The sequence below is a fragment of the Neofelis nebulosa genome, chromosome X (genome assembly GCF_028018385.1).
Source record: "Neofelis nebulosa isolate mNeoNeb1 chromosome X, mNeoNeb1.pri, whole genome shotgun sequence".
Classification (NCBI taxonomy): Eukaryota; Metazoa; Chordata; class Mammalia; order Carnivora; family Felidae; genus Neofelis; species Neofelis nebulosa.
The window spans coordinates 15,846,318-15,867,789 of record NC_080800.1 but is presented as its reverse complement, the minus strand read 5'-3'; the positions used below and the strand labels follow the sequence as shown (position 1 = coordinate 15,867,789).

Below are 21,472 nucleotides of genomic sequence, written 5' to 3'. Positions count from 1 at the left end.
GTTTGCAGGCATAGCTTGAGGCCCCCTCACGTGCCAGAGGGAAGGGGGTGCCCAGGCAGCTGTGTGCTGAATTCAGCTGAGCCCAGATGCTCTCTGCTAGTGCACTGCACCTTTGGCCTCAGCAGCTTTCCGTTCTTTTCTGTTCTCACAGCTGACCGTCCCCTTCTTGTTCATTGTCAGTCTGCAGACGCATTGTGGTACAATCAAGTAGGTTTCCCACATTCCCAATCACAGTTGAGTACCAACCTTAAGATTGTTCTAGATTACTCAGCAGCTGCGTAGGGTCCAAACTTTTAGACGAAAGGAGGACTCTTCCTTCGTTTCGACAATGACTGATCCACTATAAGTGGATTTTGCCAGTGTAACTGTGACTACATTCTCTTTACCAAGTTCTTCGGAGGCCCCTGACTTTAGCCCCCATCATCTGACAACCCAGTTTATAAAACTGTCTCAGCCCAAATTTTCTTTGTTCCTAGTCATGTCCTTCAGCTTTTTGAGAACCACTATTTCTAGTTTCTAAAGATGTCCGATGATATTTCCCCCAAATGGTCTTCCAAAAAGAAACAAATATGTGCTTCTAATAAACAGCATTGTAAAAAAAAAAAAAAAAAAAATTCACCTACAGCCTTGTCTGTATATGTAGTTTCCTGGGTAATTTCACTTGCAGAGATGAGGATTGTCAAGGCATAGTGTCACCCAAGTAGGACCTAATGATGGTGCCCTAACTGAGCTTTGATCACATGGGCTGGATGGCACGCCTTCTCCCTTCTCTGCTGGTACTTACCGCCCATACTCTCTCAGCTGAGAGCCTCATTCAGTGTATTTTTGCCTGAGATGATTCTCTGTCATCATTTGATCTGAAATGTCATCTCTTTGAGGCAGAGCCCATGTCTCAAGCTTCTCCTTCATGGGCCCGAAAGTGTGTGTCTTAGTTCAGTCTGCTATGACAGAATGCCATAGACTGGGTGGTTTATAAACAGAAACTTATTCCTCACAGTCTGGATGCTGGGAAGTCTAAGATCAAGGTGCCAGCAGATTTAACATCTAGTGTAGGTCCACTTCTTATTTTGTAGATGGCTGTTCTTGTTGTGACCTCATACGGCAGAAAAGGTAAGGGAATTCACTGGGGTCTCTTCTACAAGGACACTAATTCCATTTATGAGGGCACCATGCTCATGACCCAATCAGCCCCCAAAGGCAACACCTCAAAACACCACTACCTTGGGGATTAGGTTTCACCATATGAATAGGGGGTCCATTCAGTGGATGAACATTCAGTCCATAGCAGCATGCTTGGTATATGGTTGGCTCTCAGGAATCACTTGTCCTTTGGTCATTTGGTGACCAGGTGTACCTTCCCTTCCTTCAGTCTCTCCCCTTCTACTTCCTGCCCTCTCCTGTACTAGTATGAGAGAGGAGGAGGGGCAGGGAGAAGCCAGGTCCCTTGTCCGATTCCTCTTTCCAGACATAGGGGAGCTCAGGTCTTTCTATCTGGGTGTGAGGTCTGGCTATGGGCTTGAGGCATCACTTTTACAGTGGGTAGAGGGAGCAAAGGCATGAGCCATGGGGGTAAACTATGCGAGCATCTTGGGGAGAAGCCAAATACCGAAGCCTGGGTGACTACCCAATAGGCTGGCAGTCCAGCTGGGCCCAGCCAAGAGATGCAGGCCAGGAGACGAGGGATGCAGGCCACCAGACCAGAGGTTAAGTAGAGGAAAGTCAAGAGAGACACTGCCAAGAACAGGTTTTCATGGTGGCTCCTGCAGAGCTCCTGTGCTAGAGACTCTTTAAGGTGCAGAGGGGCACTCCTCTGAGCACAGCCCCAGCTGCACTCTTCAAAGGTGTTGCCAAATCTATCAGGGACAGGGGAGGAAAGGGCAGAGTGGAGGCCTTTGACCATTTTTAAACCCATGAGTAGTGCCCTGGTCAGGAACTGTCCATTTTTGTCCCCTCTCTAGCCTCACACAGACACTTCTAGAGAATTTAGCTGGATGCCTGGAAGAGGGCTTCCCAAGGCTCAAAATCAAGCTAAGATTTGCTTCCAGGATCTTACCATATTCATCTAACAAAGCCCCCCTAAAGGGCACCCAGCCATCAAGAGTACGCTTCTCTGGTTATTTTCAACAAACCACATGTGTGGGGCCAGAGCTCTGAAGGCAAGAGGCCAAGTGGCAAATCAAAATTCCTGCCGGAGGGGTGGGGCCAGTTGAGCTGATGAGCTCTTCGCCTGGGACTGGCCAGGCTTGCCAAACAGAGGGCAGAGTCAGCTCTGAAATCCATCAGCAGGAAGTAAAACTTGCCTTCCTGCTGTCTTCACTCCAGAACATTCAGATCCATTTCCTTCCTGGCGATAATGGTAAGCGATCAGATCTAGTTAATGCATCCTTTGAAGGATGGTGTTTGCTTCCGTGTCCAAGCCAGAGACTCTACACGGGCAGACGCACACGCAGGCACACGCAGGCCTGGACGCCCCGCATATGTGAAGACCGTGGAAAGCATTCTGCTCTCCTAGAAATCACAAAATGGTGGTTCAGTGATGAATTGCCTCAGTCTGGACATTGAGAGGTGTGAGTTCTGGACCTTCTTTGGCCATCACCTGGCTGTTGACACGGCCCCTGTAGGCCTCAGTTTTTTCAGCTCTGGAGGGGACCCTGGGATCACTCACAGCGCTAACATCCTCTGTTTTTAGCATCCATCTGCAAATTGAGCAGGCTGAAGCCACCTGAATTTGGATCTGGAGTGTTCTATTTTCACTACGGAGGGAGGGATAAAGAGAAGAAATAGAACAAGTGCCTCTAAAAATTCATGACTCAAAATACTCGCCCAGAGTTGAAAGGGTGTCTCTGAGCACACACGTGCGGCGCTAATTGGTGCCGGTGAGCGCGACGGGGAAAGCATCGGCCTTCTGCTTAACCTGGAGGCCCCTTCCGTCCTGTGTCCTTCATCCAGTCATGATCCGACATTTGGGGGAAAACCAACTGAGTGATGTGCTTACGTCTTTTTATCTGAGAATCAGGAGTGCCTGTGCTCAGGTTTTCACTGTCACATTTTGCTACAGCTTTTCCCCAGTCTGCCTTCTCGGTTCTCACTGCCGTGTCTTGTGTTGCATTTAAAGCGGAAATTCACTGTAGGCTCACGTGCAATCTTCTTTTAATCATTTGGGGGGGGGGGGGCAGCCCAGAGCTACATGGAACCCTGGCCCTGGTTTTGGTTTCGAATTACCTTAAAAGACCTCGTATTTGAAAACGTGGCATCATTTCTCATCTCAGAAGGCAGGAAGGCTAAGTTTGATGGAATCAGAGAGTGAAGTCGAGTCAAAAGGAAAAAAACCAGATAGCCTGTAGACCCACGCCGCTAATAAGCAAAGCTGGCCCCCGGCCAGCGCTGCTCAAGCCTGGGGGATGCAAGACAGTCACAGACTGTTACGTCCTTTCCAAACTGCCCCCGCCTGCCTCCACTAGTGCCAGGGGCTCCTCACAAAACCTCACACCTCAGCCTCCTTCCTCTGCTACCGTCAAGCACACACTTACCATGATCACACTTGTCACACGCTGTCTGTTAGCCTGACACATCCCGTCCTCTCTCTCCGTGCCCCTCTGCTCTGCCCTGTCACGCTTCATGTGTCTGCTCCATGCCAAATCTGACACAACACTAAGGGATTTCTTTTTTTTTTTTTTTGCACAGTAATCTTGGAAAACATGATCACTTGTGATTGGTTTTTTTTTTTATTTGGGGCCCTGTGGTCTGAGGCAAGGTCGCTGGGGGAACAGCCTCGGCAAGAGGAGGCTCATGTGAACTTGGTTATAAAAATTTTCAAACGAGCAGGAAGTGAGCAAGACATCCACTGGGTAGGCATCTTTGGGGCTTGGCTGGAAAGAACTAGGCCACAGGGTGTTGGCCGTTCTGTGAATAAGAAATTACTCTGATCCTGAGGTAGAGGAAGGTTAGTTGGCAGAGTTTCAACAATAACTTCATTAGATAAACACACATCTGTCCCCAGTCTAATTTATGCAAGCGCAGAGAAGGGAGGCAGAAAAAGGAAGAAATTGGGGTGGAGAGCTGGGCAGACAGACGGGAAAGGGCCTTCTGTCGGCAGACAGCCTGGCCTGTATGCGGGGGGAGGTGGCCCTTAGAGCATCTTTCTTTCTCTTTTTTCATAAGGAAGTTTGTCTGTACTCATATAGACAGTACCGAAAAATATTAAGAAGGAAACACGCACGCACCCACACTCCCGTAATCCTACACTAGTCAGATACCACGCGATTAATTTATTCCTTTGCAGTCTTTTTCTCTTTCTGTCCATTTTGTAACATAGTTGATTTGCGCTCATACTATGGCTGCAGTTTGGTACTTGTTTGTTTCCAATTTTCACATACTACAGTTCCCTTTGCTTTTTCTACACACCGTGTCCGGTATTTGGCCATGTGGTGCTTTGTCTAGTGGACGTGCTCTGGCAAGGCGGGTCCCTCACAGTGGTTAAGAGCACGCCTGTGGGTCAGACAGCATGGGGCTACTCCCCCAGCCCCCCACTTGTTTAAAAGCCTGGTGACTTTGGGAAGCGGCTTCATCTCTTTAAGCCTCAATTATTTCATCTGCAAAATGGGCATGATAATACCACTACTTACAGAGTTGTCAAAAAGATTCAACAGGGCAGTGCTTACTGATGCCCTCTGTTGATGAAACCACCTCCTCTCAGGAGGGAGGTAGTATTATTGTCATTTTACAGATGAGAAGGTTTAGCTAGGTGAGTTCACTTGCCCGGTGTCCACGGCTAAGAATTGAAAGAGCCAGGATTTGTAATCAGTCGGGCTCTGAAGCCCCACCCCTCAGCCACCATGCTACGCTACGTACTAGAAGTAACTTGGCCGAGTCACCCAGCTACTAAAGAGCAGAGGTGAAATGTCACGGAATCCGGAGCCTACATGCTATGATGCCTCCTGAAAAAGTTCCTTATTGGTCTCATATTCCCCAGGTTTTACTTGACATCATTTTTTTTTCTGGTGCCCTAGTACAATAGCAGGCACTATTACCGGGCACCGGTAGGTAGGGGCCCGGGACTGATGGGGGCTTTTACTGGTCCCTGCAGTGATATCACAGTGGTATATTTTCAGAGTACAGGAGAGAGTTTGTTGGAACTGTTTAAAAAATCATTGATATGTGATGCCCAGAGAGGGTCTGTAGAAGCATCAGCAGCAACATGGATCATATTCTCAAATCTTCCCTGTTTCCATCTTTTCTTAATGAAGTCGATGTTGAAATGGTTCTCTTCTCGCCTCTGGCTCCCCTCTCTAAGAATGGTGTCCAAGAATTGTGCCCTAGATGAATTCTTGGCCCCTGAATCATTTGCCAAGTCCAGCCTGACCATCTTTCTCCTACAGTCGATCCTGGGTGAGCGAGGAGATGCCCTGGAAGGGGTTCAGGGATGGATGCCACTGATTGCATTGCTGCCTCGTCACCTACAGAGTGACAGGTTGTGAGAGAAAAACAAATCGCAGCCAAAAAAAAAAAAAAAAGCTCCATTCCAGTTTCCAGGGTACATCTGTTTTGGGGGGGGGGGGCCTCTCAAAAGGCCTGCCAGCCTTGGGGTCAGAAGGCACTGAAGGTTTAGAACCGTACCCAGCCCCTCGGCCTGCATTTGCTGAAGGTCCCACATCCGGAGCAGATCTGATTTCGAGCTGTCCCAGTGACTCCTCTGAATCACTTGGTTATTCAGCAGATTAAATCTTAATTGCAAATGCGGTTTCAGCGTAGGAGGACCATTGTGCTTGCTGGTTTCAGGCCATTTTTGCTGAGCCGTGCTTTTCCAGAAGGCTGTTACAAATTTAGAAAGGGGGAAATGGTATTTCATTTGTCCATCAGAGTTTTGTTTTGCAGACCGAATTTATTTTAGTGTTGGTTTAAAGGTGCCAAAACCTGACATCCCTGGAGAGAAAATGGCTCAATTTTTTGGAGAGCTTCTCTGGTCTGTCCAAACTGCATCTAGAAAACAATGTCTGAGGTCCTTATGTGACAGGCCAGGCTTGCCGACAATCTTATGTGTTATCATTTTGATTGATTTTTCAGAGACCCAAGAAGCCACCTCCTCCATCCGCTCCTGTCATCAAGCAAGGGGCAGGTAATGTACTTCGGTTCTGTCGAGACGTGTGTCTGTCTGTGTGTATTTACAGCGCCCTTGGTAGAGCTCAAGATTCTTAGTTTCAAATGCTACAGATTACCAAACTGGGAAGTTGCCAGTTGGTCTCAATGGGCAGATTTGAAATATGCTGCCGTTTTTCCTAAAAAAAGAAACATCTTTAAAAATGCATCCCCGGTACAGTGAAAAAATGCAGCCTCCCAAAGAGAATCACCAGGAAGACTTTATTTTGGTGTAAACCATTTTTTTAAATTTCTTTGTATTTCTAATCAACTGCTTTTTTTAATGTTTTTTTTTTATTTGTTTTTGAAAGAGAGAGGTAGAGGGAGAGAGAGAGGGAGACAGAGAATCCCAAGTAGGCTCTGTGCTGTCAGCACAGAGCCCAGTGAGGGGCTCGAACTCATGAACCCTGAGATCATGACCTGAGCCGAAATCAGGAGTCGGACACTTAACTCACTGAGCCACCCAGGCATCCTAATCAGCTGCTTTTGACGAAATAAAAACTTAATTGTCCTGCTTTGCCCGTGCCCTCCTGATCTCGAGGATCAGCTTAGGGAGGATTGCTTCCCACGGGTCGTAGCCTCACCATGCATGTCCCATGTGGTTAAGCATAGTCAGTACTTACTTCACTTACCCAGCCTCAGGAAAAATGTTATTCTAGCAATAAATGCTTTTCCTCATAATTCTTCTTTAGTCTTGAAAAGAGTCCAATTCACTTTTTCTGTGTAATTCAGATACTAAGGTTGAATAATATAGGAAGACGTGATGTTGTTGGACATTTGATAACTCGTTGCACACAGGGTTCTCATACATAAAAATGATCATTCATATTTCCCAACAGAACTCCTCTTTATAATTATTAAGAACTAATTATGGGGAGAAATCCCTCCATGAATAACTAGTTAAGTGGCATTTAAAAAAATTAACAACTAAAACAGAGGAAGAGTAGGGGTATTTTTAGTTCTGCACATTAATAACTGTGATATTTCTATAGCATTTGAAGTATGAATAAATTTCCTGGTTGGTTTATTCACAGATTTATTAAGGAGTGATTTTTTTTCAAGTTCTTTTGGTCTACCCAGTTGGTGGTGGGAGGGGGGATCAGCTTGACCCCAAATTCCTTTCCCATTCCTTTAGCATAGTTGAGAATTACAGAGATTAAGCCCTGAAATGAGGTGTTAATTATATCTCCTGCTCCGCCCCCATCCTCGTTTGCATTGAGCAGTTTAATTTTGCCACCTAGTGGTTCACACCGGATCAATATTTTTTTTTGTTTTGAAATTAAAGCTGGCTGTTGATTTGCTTTTCTCTAAAGACCCTTCTCCTAGAGGCCTTGGTGATGCAGTCCAGACCAAGGAGATGAGCTGAGTGGCCCAAGGCTCAAGCAGCCTAGAATGTAACCAGGATTGGATTCTTCGTGGTAGTGGGATTGTCCGTTCCTCCTGCGTCTCTAGGAATGATAATAAACTTCTTCGTTCTCATTAGAAGCCTAGATTGTAGCATGATAGGCAAATTCTTTTCCTTTTAAAGCAGTTTTACCAAAGGTTATGCTGGATCTCTTTAGCTATTTTCCAAGTGTTCTTATGCACCTGAGGCCACAGGCACTGCTCAAGACCCCAGGCGCGGGAACGGCTGGAGTCTGCATGGCCACATGCGTGCACTTGGGGAAATGTAATATGTAATATTTGAGGGATTCAGGCACAGATAGAAAGGACTGAGGGAGAATCGCGGATCTTCTCTGCACATCCCTCCACTTGAAAATGTGCTCTAGTTCTGTTGCTGCATAGCGAACCGTCCCAAATCTGCTGGCAGAAGACGACGATCTTCTTATGTCCGAGGACTCTGGGGTCAGGAATTTGAACAGGACACGACCGGGACATCTCGTCTCTCTGCTCCTTGACGTTTGGGACCTCAGCTGGGAATGCTGGGCCAGCTGCGGCTGGAGGACCCACTCTGGAGATGGCTGGTTCGCTCTCATGTGTGGCTCCCCTCGGCAGGAGTAGCTGGAGGGCTGGGCTCAGTGGGGGCTGTAGGCCAGAGTGTCCACACATGGCTTCTTCAGCGGGCCTCGGGGTTGTTGACTTCTCACATGGAGGCTCAGCAGTCCGGCGAATGAGCTACATGGTCTTTTGTAACACAGACTTGGAAATTACATGGTATCGTATCGGCCACTGGTTGGAGCAGTCACAAGCCTACCCACATCCCAGATAAGGGGACACAGGCCTCACCTCTTAATGGGAGGAGTGGCAGACGATTCGAGGCCATGTTTTAAAACTGCTATCACGTGGAATCCAGGTCCCTGTGAAACTTCTTTTTATTTGTAGAGCAAAAGCCATTGACCCATCATTTGCATATTTTGACGGATGACTTGTTTATACACATTTTCCACCCACACCCCGTGATTTCCTGTGACTGTTTTGATGCCTACGGAAGTCACATTTAAATATCAGAAAATATTCATGGTGTTCTTGTAAATTAAGGATGTATACGCAAGCAAACTTTTTTTTTATTAAATATAATTTATTGTCAGGTTGCTTTCCGTACAACACCCAGTAGGCAGGCAAACTTAATTACACAGGCCGGAAATGGCTTCTGCCGTCTCTAAGCAGCTTGTGTTTGCCAGGTAACACCAGCTCTCCTCTTAGGGGGAAAAAGTCTATTGACTTTGCTCTACCTGATAAAGATTTAAAATGCTGGTGTGTCTAATAAATGGATAGAGAAAACATGCTCTGATCACTGCAATCCTTTCCCCCTTAGGTACCACTGAGAGAAAACATGAAATTAAAAAAATACCTCCTGAAAGACCAGAAACACTTCCAAACAGAACCGAAGAAAAAGGTAGGAAATCAAGTCTTCGTTGGCACCGATAGAACAGCAAGAGCCAAAGCTGTCGGTCCTGGGCTAGTCCAGATTACCCACAGAGTTTGTTTTTTGGGGGGGAATATGGTGATTATGGTTTTATTCTGGTTGCTTTTAAATACCCCATCTCTGAGGGAATAGGAGAGAGGGTTATGTGGTGCTCCTTTGGGCCAGAATTCCTCGTCAAATGAAAAACAACCAGCCCGGTCACTGGACACATTGGGCTGTTTCCATCCCGGTCTTTCTGCCGTCACCGCCCTCCCTACACCAGCAGCATCCTGAAGTCTAGGTGCTGACTGGAAGTTTCTTGAGCGCCTGGATGTATCAGCCAGTTTCCATCCCGCTGTCTCCGGGCCTAGTGCCCCAGGAGAAACTCCCATCCAGACAAACGAAAGCTGTCATCCCCCCATCACTGCTGGACCTTTGACTCTTGCTACTGTGTCACAGACACGTGTCCTCGGTCAAGAATGCTGGCGGTGGGGGGCGCGGCAAAACGGGGAGCAGCAGCGCAGTGCCCACAGTCCCCTGAAGGCGGTCAGGACTGTCCTTTGAAGGGAAGTAGCTTCACCCGCCTCACACGGTTTTACACATGTGTTTGACTCCTGCCGTTCTCAGTGTGTCTCCCAAAGAAGTCTGCACACTGTGGGGGGCTCGTTTTGTTAGGTGTCCGCGATGTGATTGATCACACATTTTATGGGAAAAGTGCTGTGCTGTTATGAGCAGGAGGTGGAGCAAATTCCATTTTAAAAAGCAGCTGTTTGTAAGTCACAAGAGCGATGCTGAATTAATGAACGTGATTATTTGGAGGTGTTCCTGGGTGGCCTCACAAAATTTTATTGTGAAATTTAATATTTTATATCAGTCTGCCAGAAGCTTTACCAACAGTGCCAGCCCTTAAGAAGTTACACCTCCTTCTTTCACAGGGAACACTTGAAATTTGAGTTGTGAAACCTCATTGTGAAGGCCAGGTCTGTGTCCCAGATCAGTGAAAAAACAGCCCTGTGTGTGTATCACATGAATGGCCCTTTGGTCAAACTGTGTGCTGTGATGTAACCAGACACTGCCCCCCCCCCGCCCCCGTCCATCCCCATGGGCACGTGATGAGTTTCTGGCTCTGTGACAAGGACACTTCCTGCTCTGTTCCACGCTGACCACCATAAGGACTTGGCTTACATGTGAAAAACTGCCCTAGTTGGCTGGCCGAGTGGCCACACACTTCTGGTTCCTTCCACTCCTATGGTTCCTTGTTCCGTGCCACGGTGAGTCAGGAAGGCAGAAACCCTGGTCAAAAGCAACAGGGAAGCCAGAGAGCCAGCCCCACCCTGAGGCTTGGACTTCCTGTTAGGTGGGCACAAACCCCCCTTCCCATTTGTTCTGCAGGCTGCTGGAGGCCCCCCCGCCTCCCCCCCAGCAGGAGGAATCCCCCCCTCCTTTGCATTTCAACCAGGCCCTTCTTCCTCTGGTCCCCACGGTCAGTAAATGAGTTCACAGCATTTGGGGATAGAGCATAGTCCCCTACTAACGTGTGGGGATGAGCACAGTGATACGTGTGGAGTAGCTGGTGGGCTTTTTAAAGCTTTGCCAATCAGACTGGGCACCAGAACAGTATGAGTTTGTGTTTGCATGGAAAACGTGTTCAGGGTTGCCACTTAGCAGCGAACATAGGGAACCTGCCTGTCCTCCAGTGGGTGGCCCTCTGAAGTTCCATCTTTATAAGGAAGAATATGGATGCGTGCTTTTTATTTTTAGTTGTGTTTTTTTTTTGAGGGGGGGGCACAAGTGAGCTAGGGGCAGAGAAAGAGAGAGAGAATCCCACAAGGAACAGAGAGAGAGGGAGGGAGAGAGAGAGAGAAGCTGGGCTCACCAGAAGCGGGGCTCGTGTTTTACCCTAAGCGGGGCTCGTGCTCACCCGATGCGGGACTCAGACTCACAAACCGTGAGATCGTGACCTGAGCCAAAGTCAGATGCTTAATGACTGAGCTGCCCAGGCACCCGGATGCGTGCTTCTTACACCACACACAGGGCAAGGCTAACTGGGGACACGAAGCTCGTCCGTCATGCTGTACTCACTTGGCCGCCACATCTGACTTTAACTTCATTTTAGTAGCTCTGACTCCAAAAACCCTCCGTAAAACCCCAGTTTACCTTCCAAGTTTGAACCGTGCACAAAAAGGATCCGGAATTAGTTCCTTGTTCCTGGAAATGCCCCCCATTTTATTGGCTCATGGTTCTTTACACAGACTGACCTGAGAGGCGTCGGGCCTCTTCCCTCCCCACACCCAGCAGGTCCTGAGTTTTACCAAACTCACCAACCATTTGCTGAGCAGTCTGCCTTGCTGGGCTCAGGTGAGGGAGCAGGGAAGTCTGCCTCTGAGGGTGGGTTCTGCTGCCGAGAAGGGAGCCCAGGCCTGATGAGTGGGCCTGCGGAAGGATGAGTAGGACCTCACCGCGGGTGGGCAGTGGCCAGAAGGGCCCTCCAGGCAGAGGCCAGCGTGAGCAAAGGCGATCTGTGGGCTGCAGCTGCACGGGGCTTTTTCTCACATGACAGAAAATAAATGATGCTCTAAAAATAAGTAAATAAATTTTAAAAATTTTAAAAGATGCTCTTTCACCTTCTACCTTCACAAGTAGCATCGGTGGTTGGTTTTTTTTTGTTTTGTTTTGTTTTGTTTTGTTTTGTTTTGTTTTAGAGAGGGAAACGCACAATCTGCCCCTATGTACTGTCACTTACGCTAGGTCTCTCTGTCTTCTTTATGCTTTTTAAACGATGACTTAAAGAAAGACCAGAGAGAGAGCCAAAACTGGATTTACAGAAGCCTTCCGTTCCTGCCATCCCGCCAAAAAAGCCCCGGCCACCCAAGACCAATTCTCTCAGCAGACCGGGTGCGCTGCCCCCCAGGAGGCCTGAACGACCAGTGGGTCCCCTGACCCATAGCAGGTACTGCTCCGCTCTTGCCGCTGGGGGCGGGTGAGGGGGCAGGTGAGGGTTGGCGGCGGGACCCAGGAGAGGGGCCTTGAGTGTGGCCAGCTGAGGGAGGGGGGATAAAGCTGCCCACCCTGTAGCAAAGCCGTCTGCAAACTCCGGCTACTTCTGTCCTTGCTCCTGTGCTTGGGCAGCAGTGGGTGTGAGGCCGGGACACACAGCGTGGGTTTTAGGGTTCGCAGGTGGGGAATCAGGTATCCGGCAGGCAGGCCCTGCTCAAATGCAGGGATTTTTCCCTGTTCTTCTTCTTTTCTTTCTTTAGAGAGATTTTTTTTTTTAGTTTTGTTATTCATTTTGAGAGAGAGAGAGAGAACGAGCAGGGGAGAAGCAGAGAGAGAGAGAAAGAGAGAGAGAGAGAATCCCAAGCATGGGGCTCGAACCCACAAATCATGAGATCATGACCTGAGTTGAAATCAAGAGTTGGACGCTTAACTGACTGAGCCACCCAGGTGCCCCTTCCCTGTGCTTCTTTAGAGCAAGCCAGCTGCCCTTCAGACTGGATGTCCCGCTGGCCTCAGGTGTGCATATCTCACTGGGGGCTCCGTCCCCTGACCCTCTCCCTGCTCTCTGGTGCCTCTTTCCACATCCCCAGGCTCCCTCTGCCTTTGACTGCACAGCCCTTTTGTGGAACCAAGGACCCGGCCTGGCAAATATTGTCTTAGTGTACGTGTCTCCAAACTATGAGACCATCAAAGGCAAGGCACACGTGTCGTTCAGGCCTGAGTTCTGAGATATGCCTGGCACAACTCAAATTTGTTTACTGGCTGGCGGGACGCACATGTCAGTGATGAGGAGTCACAGTTGGACTTTGTTCTTCCAGACCTGAGATGCTCACCACAGAGCAAAGAAGCGTCGTGTTCTCTGCACAAGTTAGTTGCCGGAACTTTCCACCATTACATGTGTATTTTATGTGTTGGTGTCCTATACCCGAGCAAGCTCGCGGCCTGGAGGTCTTACCTGTCAGCACACAGATTTTGTTCTTTTGAGTTAAGTTTGCATGGTGAGAGCCACATGGGGCCTCAGCGCCCTTGCCTTGGAGTCATGCAGGCCTCCAGGTTTGCATCTCACCTCACCTCATAGGCATGTGAGCCTCAGCATGTCACTGCCCCGCTCACCTCACTTTTCCATCTGTAAATTGAGGAGGATAATGGGATGCACCCAAAAGGATGGACCAAGATAATTTCCAAGTGTGTGGCCCCATCCTTGTATCTCAGTGTTAGTTTCATTGTCATGCTTATTTTTTTAAGGTTTTATTAAGTCATCTCTTTACCCAACATGGGACTCAAACTGACAACCCGAAGATCAAGAGTCACACGCTCCACTGATTGAGCCAGCCAAGTGGCCCTTGTTGTCATTCTTATTATTGCATGTCGAACTGGGTGTATAAATGCAGTGACACAAGAACAGCTAATTTACCTTCTTTAAATTTTTAATGTTTATTTATTTTTGAGAGAGAGAGAGAGAGAGAGAGGCAGAGAGGCAGAGAGAGAGACACACACAGAATTAGAAGCAGGCCCCAGGCCCTGAGCTGTCAGCACAGAGCCTGACGCGGGGCTCGAACTCACGAACTGCAAAGTCATGACCTGAGCCGAAGTCGGGTGCTTAACCGACTGAGCCACCCAGGCACCCCGCTCATTTACTTCTTAGTAAAAAATTTGTTAATTATGGTAAATACACATAACATAAAATTTATCGTCATAACCATTTGTGACATTAAGGACATCACATTGTTGTGCAACCACTGTCATCCATTCGTAGACCTCTTTTCATCTTACCAAACTGAAACTCTGGACCCATTAAATGCTAACTCCCCTTCCTCCTCCCCCAGCCCCTGCCGACCACCATTGTACAGTAGACCTTTGAACACACAGGGTAGGGGCACTAACCCCCATGTAGTTGAAAAGTATAATTTTTGACTCTACAAAAACATAACCACTAGTAGCCTACTGTTGACTGGAAGCTTTACCAATAATGTAAAGAGTCGATTAACACATAGTTTATATGTTTTGTATTATAGACTTTATTCTTACAATAAAGTAAGCTAGAGAAAAGAAAACATTAAGTAAATCATAAGGAAGAGAAAATACATTCATAGTACTGGCCTGCATTCATTGAAAAAAATCCACGTGTAAGTGGCTCCACCCAGTTTAAACCAGTGTTGTTCAAGAGTCAACTGTATTTTCTATCTCTGTGAATTTGACTCCTCTAGATGCCTCATGTAAGTGGAATCCTAGAGCATTTGTCTTTCTGTGACTGGCTTATTTCACTTAGCCTGATGGCCCCAAGGTTCATCCATGTGGTAGCATGACTCATTTACTCTTAATAAGAACAACAATATATTGCCCCAGTACAGAGGCGGGTAGCCATGTGAGTGGTTGAGAAATGTCAGAATCCCTGCCAGCCATGGTGGATGCACGTAAGCGCACCTGCGGTGCGGTGTGAACACACAGCCGGTCATCTCAGTGCGGGCGAGCCTCTCGGAGTGGCAGCTGCTTCCCCTGCGTTGTTCGGCAGGCATCTCCCAAGGTCCAAACAACTGCCACTATAGGGTGGCCCGTGGGGAAACCGATGAGACCAGGGCCACCATTGAGTTGGTCAGGCCTTACCTGTTGTGCCCTCTTCTCCTGACTGATAGAAGGCTGTTTGCACATGTGCACGACGGGGCCACTTGACAGCCTCAGTGACCTTAGCTTGGGCCTCTTCAGTAGCATGGTTGGCCCAGAAGCCAGCACTCCAGAAGAAAAATGTTGTGTAAACCTAAGTGCTTCTGAAGAGAATACAGGCTATGCAAACAGGGAATGGAGAGCAAAGGTTGTACATAGCTTTGTGGCGGGTGAAAGGGGAAAAGAGGGCACGTTCTGCCAAACTCTCTTAGTCTGCCAGGGACTACACACATTTCCCTGAGGTCAGTAACAATTTCCATAATATTCTTGCTGTTCTCTCTCATGATCTGATCTGAAGAGAAGGACAATTCCAATGGCTTCTTTGCCTTGGAAGGTTGCCGTCACCCGTCTCGTTGTGGGATAGGTGCAGGCTTTGTGAGCCATCAATTAGACCTGGTTCCGTTAGTTCCCCCATGGACCTGAATGCAAGGGAGAAGCAAATTATAACTGCTGACCTTCTGGGCTCACAGAAGCCCCCCTCGCTTCTTGCCTCTCCCTCGCTCTTCTCTGCCTCCAGCTCGCGCGTCTTCTGCTTGTCCATTAGAAGTACGGATCGCCAAGGAAGATGCGTGAGGAGGGCTCCGTACAGAAGCCAGTGGGAAATGTAACTGTTCACATCTGCGACCTCCCACTCACCCTGTGGTGGCCCAGCCCCCGGGGCACTGGGTCTGCAGAAAGAGGACAAGGGAGGAGAGCCCCTGGCTTCCTGCCTGACAGTCCTAGGAAATGGCAGATCGAGGCAAGGCTGGGAACGTTTGGGGAGCCAGTACCTGCTTTGGCCTCTTGCTCAGCCAGTTGAAGTGAGGACAGTGCCTGCCCTAACTTGGTGATTCTCAAATTTGAGCATGGGTCAGAGTCACCTGGAGACCTTGTTCCAACAGATCGCTGGGCCCCACCCCCATGGTCGCTGACTTGGTAGGTCTGGGGTGGGCCTGGGAATTTACATTTTCAACAAGCTCCCAGGTCGTAATCTGCAAGCTTCTGGCCCACATTCATTCACCCTGTGAGAATCCCTCGTCTAGATTCTCCCACGTTTTTGACAGTTCCCTACCCTTTCCTGGCTACCTCTCATGCACCTGTTAACGCTCCCCGAATTCAGAGCCCAGTTAGCACACCCAGCTTCTGGAAGCCTTCCCTTATTTCTCGTGATTGCTCTGTCTCCGAAATGCCTGACACCCCATGTTTCGCCTAGTGTGGGGCCCCATGCTGTGCACTTGGGATGCTCACACCCGCGGACTCCTTTACCAGATTTAAAGCAGATCAAGAGTGTGTTTTGTCATCTCCACATGCTTTACAGGGTTGAGCATATGGTAGTGGCTCATTTAACACACTTGTTGAATGCCACGGTTCCCACAAAGGGAGGGACGTGCCAGTGCTTACATTTTGTTCACTTTTGCCTCTCCCGTCATCCTTCCCAGGCCCTGTACAAGCTCTGTGGTGTGTGTGTCTCATGTTCTGAGTCACCCAGTGTGCCATGGATTTCAGCTTTAAGCAATTTAAGAAGATCAAAGAAAGGCTTATTGTCTCTCAGTACCTCGTGCACTTCATATTTTTTGCTAAGCAGGTACATTGGACAACCAACCCGTATGTTGGTTTATGAACTTGTTTTGTTCTGCTCGATTAGTTGAGGTAGGAATGTCAACACCGTTCAAACTGTTTTGTGTCAGTGATCCTCTGGAGAAAAGGCACTGTCTGCTGTGTAAACCCAAATCCTCTCTAGGATTTCCCTGACTACATGGATGGACAGAAAGGTGAACACACGGACACACAGTCATCATTTGCCATCCTTATAGGGAGCTAGGCATTGCCCCTCTCGCTGGAGTGTCTGGGCTCACACTTGCTCTCACCAGCCAGAAAGCTTGCTGCCAAATGTGGCTTCCAGAAGAGATTGGTTTCTTTCCATTTAAACAGGAAGTAGTATCTTTCAGGATAAAGGAATACATAAGTTTAGGAAGAGGGGAGTCATTTTTAGATACATTCGCGTAACAGCAATGTATTGAGGGGCCCCTGCGTGCAAGGCGCTGTTCTGGATCTCAGTGATGCTGGGGCTCAGCTATAGATCAGTTTCTGGGAATCACATCTAGGAGAACTAGAGTGACACCCGGGCACAGTTTTGTGTCCAGTCTGAGCAAGTGGAAGCATGCCATTAAGGTACTTACCCATTGGTAAGAATATTCTTCCAATTTCCGGGAAGTAAGTGAAGATGGAATTTTAACAGGGGGGGAAAAAAAAGACTTTTTTCCAAAAAATAAAATTTAGTACCAGAGTTGATTTAAAAATTGAATGATAAGAGATTCTACTAGGCCCTAAGTGCCTCCTTTGTTTGAAAGTCTGTGCCTTGGGGGTGCCTTCGTTATTATATCACAGTGTGCGAAGACCGAGTCTGCTGGTCTTACCCAGCCCACCATGTATCTAATGTGGGGGGCGGTGGGCAATGAACATTCTGTCCGCCACATTTTCACACTTGAGAAAACGGAGGCTCGAGAGTATAGAGCCTACTCACTTGTTTTGATATTTTATCATAAAAAGATTTCAGTTGACAGAATATACCCAAACCTTTTTGTATGTGTGTGTACACATACACACGAACCTGTCACACTGTATGTCCCGTAACATGTATTACCGATGTACCAAATGTGGGTTCAGAAACCTCTGTGAAAGGAGGTGCTGGAACTTGGGAGAAGGGTCCAAAAGAAAATACGGGACAAATCCAAGGAAATGCTGGAGAAAAGCAGGTTGCTCTGAGCTCAAGTGATTATTCTGTGCAGCAGAGGCAGCACGCCAGAAACCTGAGGGGCAGGGCAGGTGTGTGCCTTCAAAAGTAAATAAACCCAACAGGGAAAGAGGTAGAAGCAGGCTAGAACAGGTTTGTTAATCCTTGCAAACATAGATACCCTAATTTGTGGTATTTTTTCATTTTCTTCCCAAAGAGCAGGGAAGCTGGAGCAGGACCTTTGTTCTGAGTTGCAGGGGAATCCTGCCCGTTGTCTGCTACAGCACATCCAGCACAGAGCAGCGTGTGCTCTCCACGTAGACGGGGCAGGTGACTGGCAGGGCGGGGACAGCGAGGCCGGTGTTCCAGGGGCCGTGAGTGGTAGACAGGGGGCCCGGGGTGGAGAGGAAGGAAGTGAAGCTGAAAGGCATAAGGAGGAGGTGAGGTGAGCAAGCATAGAGTGAGAAGAACCGATGGCTAGGAGAACGGCAGATGCTGGTCAGAGAGGGGAGGCGTGTGCTCATCACTTCACAGGTGGAGTAGGTCTGAAGATGAACCTATCCACAGAGAGAGGGGCCGTGAATCTGGGTGACTGAAGATGAATGAAGGTCATAAGAACTGAAGGGACTGGGGGAAGGAGGGGCTTCCATTGGGGATGGATTGCCCATGTGGCTGTCATAGGCTCAGGAAGATGGCAAGAGCCAAAGTGAGGGGAGGCTGATGTTCTAGAAGCCAGTGCCCTCCCCCATGGATGTTAGTGTGTTCTGGCAGTTGAAGACATTCAGTGATAAGAAAGATTCCACGGTCAGGCTGGTGCCAAGCCATTCAGAGAGGAGACCTCAGATGTGGGGGAGTTGGTACCGTGGCTCACGCATCCCGGAGGGCACACCTGACTTCAGATGTGGAAGCCTGTGTCGGAGGAGGGATCTCAGTGAGAAGGTGGGCATCTCGGTCTTGGACACCAGGCTGTGGGCAGGAGACCCGGTGACTTCCCAGACCTGTGCCGCCCAGAGATGGCTGTTGCTTTAAATGTAAACCCAGGAGGTACTTTTCCTGTGAAAGGCTGGAGGCCCTACTATGAAGATGAAACACCGGTTCCAGTGGGGACGGCAGTGGAATTGCAAGGTTTCTACTTGTAATGAAGATGGGGCCAGGATTTCACAGGAACACTGGGAGATAAGACGCTGTCGAGCTCTGAGACATTTGAGCTTGAGGCAAAGATTAAGTAAACATTTATATGCCAAACATCAACTCAGTGCTTAGGGAAGGGCAGATGTCTCTCTTGAGACCAATTTACCCACATGGAAGTTGCTTTTTCTTTAGATTTACACGGGCAGCCCGGCTGCTCAAGCCCCTGGGGTTACAGATGAACAGGAAATCAGCTTCCAGGTCCTGATCACTCTGTGAGGGGTCTGGCCCCCATGCCTACCACAAGGAAGCATTTAAAAAGACCTCTTTGCTCTTACAAGGTATAAACCAATCAGTCAATTAATCAAACAAGAGGAAGAGAAAGATCACTGGTGCGTGCAAATGCTTCCCGAGCAGGTGCGTAAATTGTGCACTTGGGTGTTTAGGCCCTCATTTGGACTTTGGATTACTCGAGCGTTTGAGAGGTCTTTTCAAAGAGTCCTAGTGGTGCGTCATGTAGTGTTGGAGCGTTTCCCTTCTCTTCCCCAAATCAGGAACCAGCCATGTCCTCGGAGAATTCGGGAGAGAGATCTTGGCTAGACGTTACAGAGGTGGGTGTCACTGGCTCATGGATGGTAATTCCAAGCATGGAATGGCTATGAGCCCTCCGGGAGATTAGAGTAGAGAAGAGGAGAGAGTGGAGCCAGCAGTGGGGGAAATTGTTATTTATAGGGTAGAGGAAGGACCAGGCGCCCTCAGAAAGGGTGGATGGGGTGTGATGTCAAGGAAGCCAGAAGAAAGGAATGTGGAACAACTACAGATTGGTGGGAAACTGATTACCACATACATTGCCGCTCCCCAGAGTTTCTAACTCACTGGATCTGTGGGAAGGCCTGAGAACTTGCATTTCGAGCAAGCTCCCAGTACTGCTCCCGCCGCCACTGGTTAGCTGAACATGCTCCGAGAACCCCACCACAGTGTGCACCAGGGAGGCTGAAGGGCATCCACAGGCTTTGGTCACTAGTATTGGCCCTTGGTGATCCCAGTCCAGGAGTTCTGTGCAATGGTTGGTGGCTAGAGACAGGCTTGGCGTGAATTGGAGAGAATGGGCAGGTGGCCAAGCTTGTGTGGGCTTGTCTTGTGAGAAACTTGGAAAAAAGATGGAAAATGGGGGCTTACAGATGGGTACAGTGATGAGAGAGGAGTGTTTGTGTGTGTGTGTGTGTGCACGCACATGCACGCGCGCTTATGTTTGGGCCCGGCCCTGTTCTGGGTAGTAAACTGTGGTAACCAGGCCAGACATGATGGTTCCTGCCCACCTATTGCTTTGGAGCCAGGTACACCAGGGCCAAAACCCCAGCCCTCTCCTTCCTCAGCCGGTGACCTTGGGCAAGGTGTGCACCTCCCCGAGTCTCTGCTTCTGCCTCTGCGGAATGCCTCTGCGGATTGAGGCCTACCTTGCTCGGGTGTGCTGATTGAAACCAGCTGCTGTACCTCAAGCCCCTGACCCTCTGCCTGGCACCTGAGAGGCACTTGGCAAATCCACCCATGCTTCTTTTCCTGCCATGCGGTTGCTCAGTGGTGACCTCGGTGGGAGAGGGGTTTCCACATGGCGAGAAGCATGCCATGCGCTGTAGCCCTGAGGGAGTGGGGAAACATGGACACTCTGAGACAGCACGTCAGGAGACCTTGAGGGGGTGGAAGCTTGAAGCACCTCCCTCAGAAGCAGCTAGAGATTCAGAGGAAGTCAGGGCTCACGGAAGGCCGTGACTGAGGGAGGGAAGTTCATTTCTGGAGCATAGCGACCCCACAGGGCACAGGGGAAAATACCTTGTCACCTTGCAGGGATGTCTGCGTCGTTTGCTGACCTCATTTCATTTGTATAAATACCCTTCTCTCTTCTTCCAGCCGCCCCTAGAATGCATTTTATTTCCTGCAGCGAGAGCCAACAGTAGTGACAGGGTTTAGCCCCAGCCCAGACTGAGGCACACCGATTATCCTGCCAGGGATCGTCCGAACCAGGCAAGGGACCAGTGGGGGACTAAACACCTCACACGTGCACGGTGCTTGTTGGGTCATACAACGCTTTTTCCACGGACTCTTTCTTTGAACATTCTTTTCTCAAATGGCACCTCACAAACTTTTCTCAGAGTTGCATGATGATGACTGCCCCCTCTTCTTGGCATCTTTAAAGCCCCTTGCCCCTCTGAGATGCGCAACTGTGGGTTTGCAGATGAGGGGTGTGATGTCAACCTCCTTTTGTCTTAGGGGGTTGTGGGTTTGTGCCCTGGATGGGCTTTGGAGAGAGGCTTCTTCCCACACACGCTCGCAGAGTCTGCACAAAGAACAGAAATTTGGAGGGGAATTGAGTGGGCAGTGTCCCATCACCTTCCACCGTGTCTTCACCAGCTATAAATAGCCAAGCTTGTTTGTGCTCGTCCAAACAAGGACGCGGTACAAGGGACAGCTGCCAGGAAAACTGCTCTGGTTCCAGCTTCTTTCTCCCCTGGCCTTGTTTGGCCACAGTTAAGTGGGAAGTTCTCGGTCAAAAGTACCTGCGATCCCTGGGACATTTTTGGCCACCAGGTGGGTAGGTAGGGACTCCACAGATACCAGCAGGACCTTTGGACCCTTATTTCTCAGGAAAAGGAAGGAGACTTCTCCTGCCCTCCTGCTGGCAAGCAAAGGAACCTGGACTCACCGCTGTTACAATTTTGTCCTTTACTGACGGAAGGATTCTACCTCCCGGGGCGGTGACATCCCAGGGCAGAGCTCTTCTGAAGGACCGGCTTCCCACCTGCTGCCTTCACAGATGGGTGGAGTCTTCTTATAGTTGCTTATTTGAGAGAGGAAAAATTCTCTAGAAGCATAAAGCATGTGAATGTGGGTACTCATTTTGATTATTGTCATCCCAGGTGTGGTGGGCAAAGATAGGGTGGACTGGGCATCAGGAAGCTTCCATCTGGTTTCACTTCTGCCACTAATTGGCCGCA

The 21,472-nt window shown here is 48.9% G+C and overlaps 1 protein-coding gene across 10 annotated transcripts in view; it reads left to right on the top strand.

Annotated features, from left to right (window-relative positions):
• SH3KBP1 (SH3 domain containing kinase binding protein 1) overlaps positions 1–21,472 on the top strand; it is a 334,814-nt gene that overhangs the window by 272,031 nt on the left and 41,311 nt on the right. For all 10 annotated transcript variants that reach the window (XM_058714793.1, XM_058714795.1, XM_058714791.1 and 7 more), the window contains 3 exons: positions 6,064–6,115; positions 8,891–8,971; positions 11,771–11,930. In XM_058714793.1, coding sequence (XP_058570776.1) covers positions 6,064–6,115; positions 8,891–8,971; positions 11,771–11,930 — 293 coding nt within the window. The remainder of the gene's footprint in view (positions 1–6,063; positions 6,116–8,890; positions 8,972–11,770; positions 11,931–21,472) is intronic.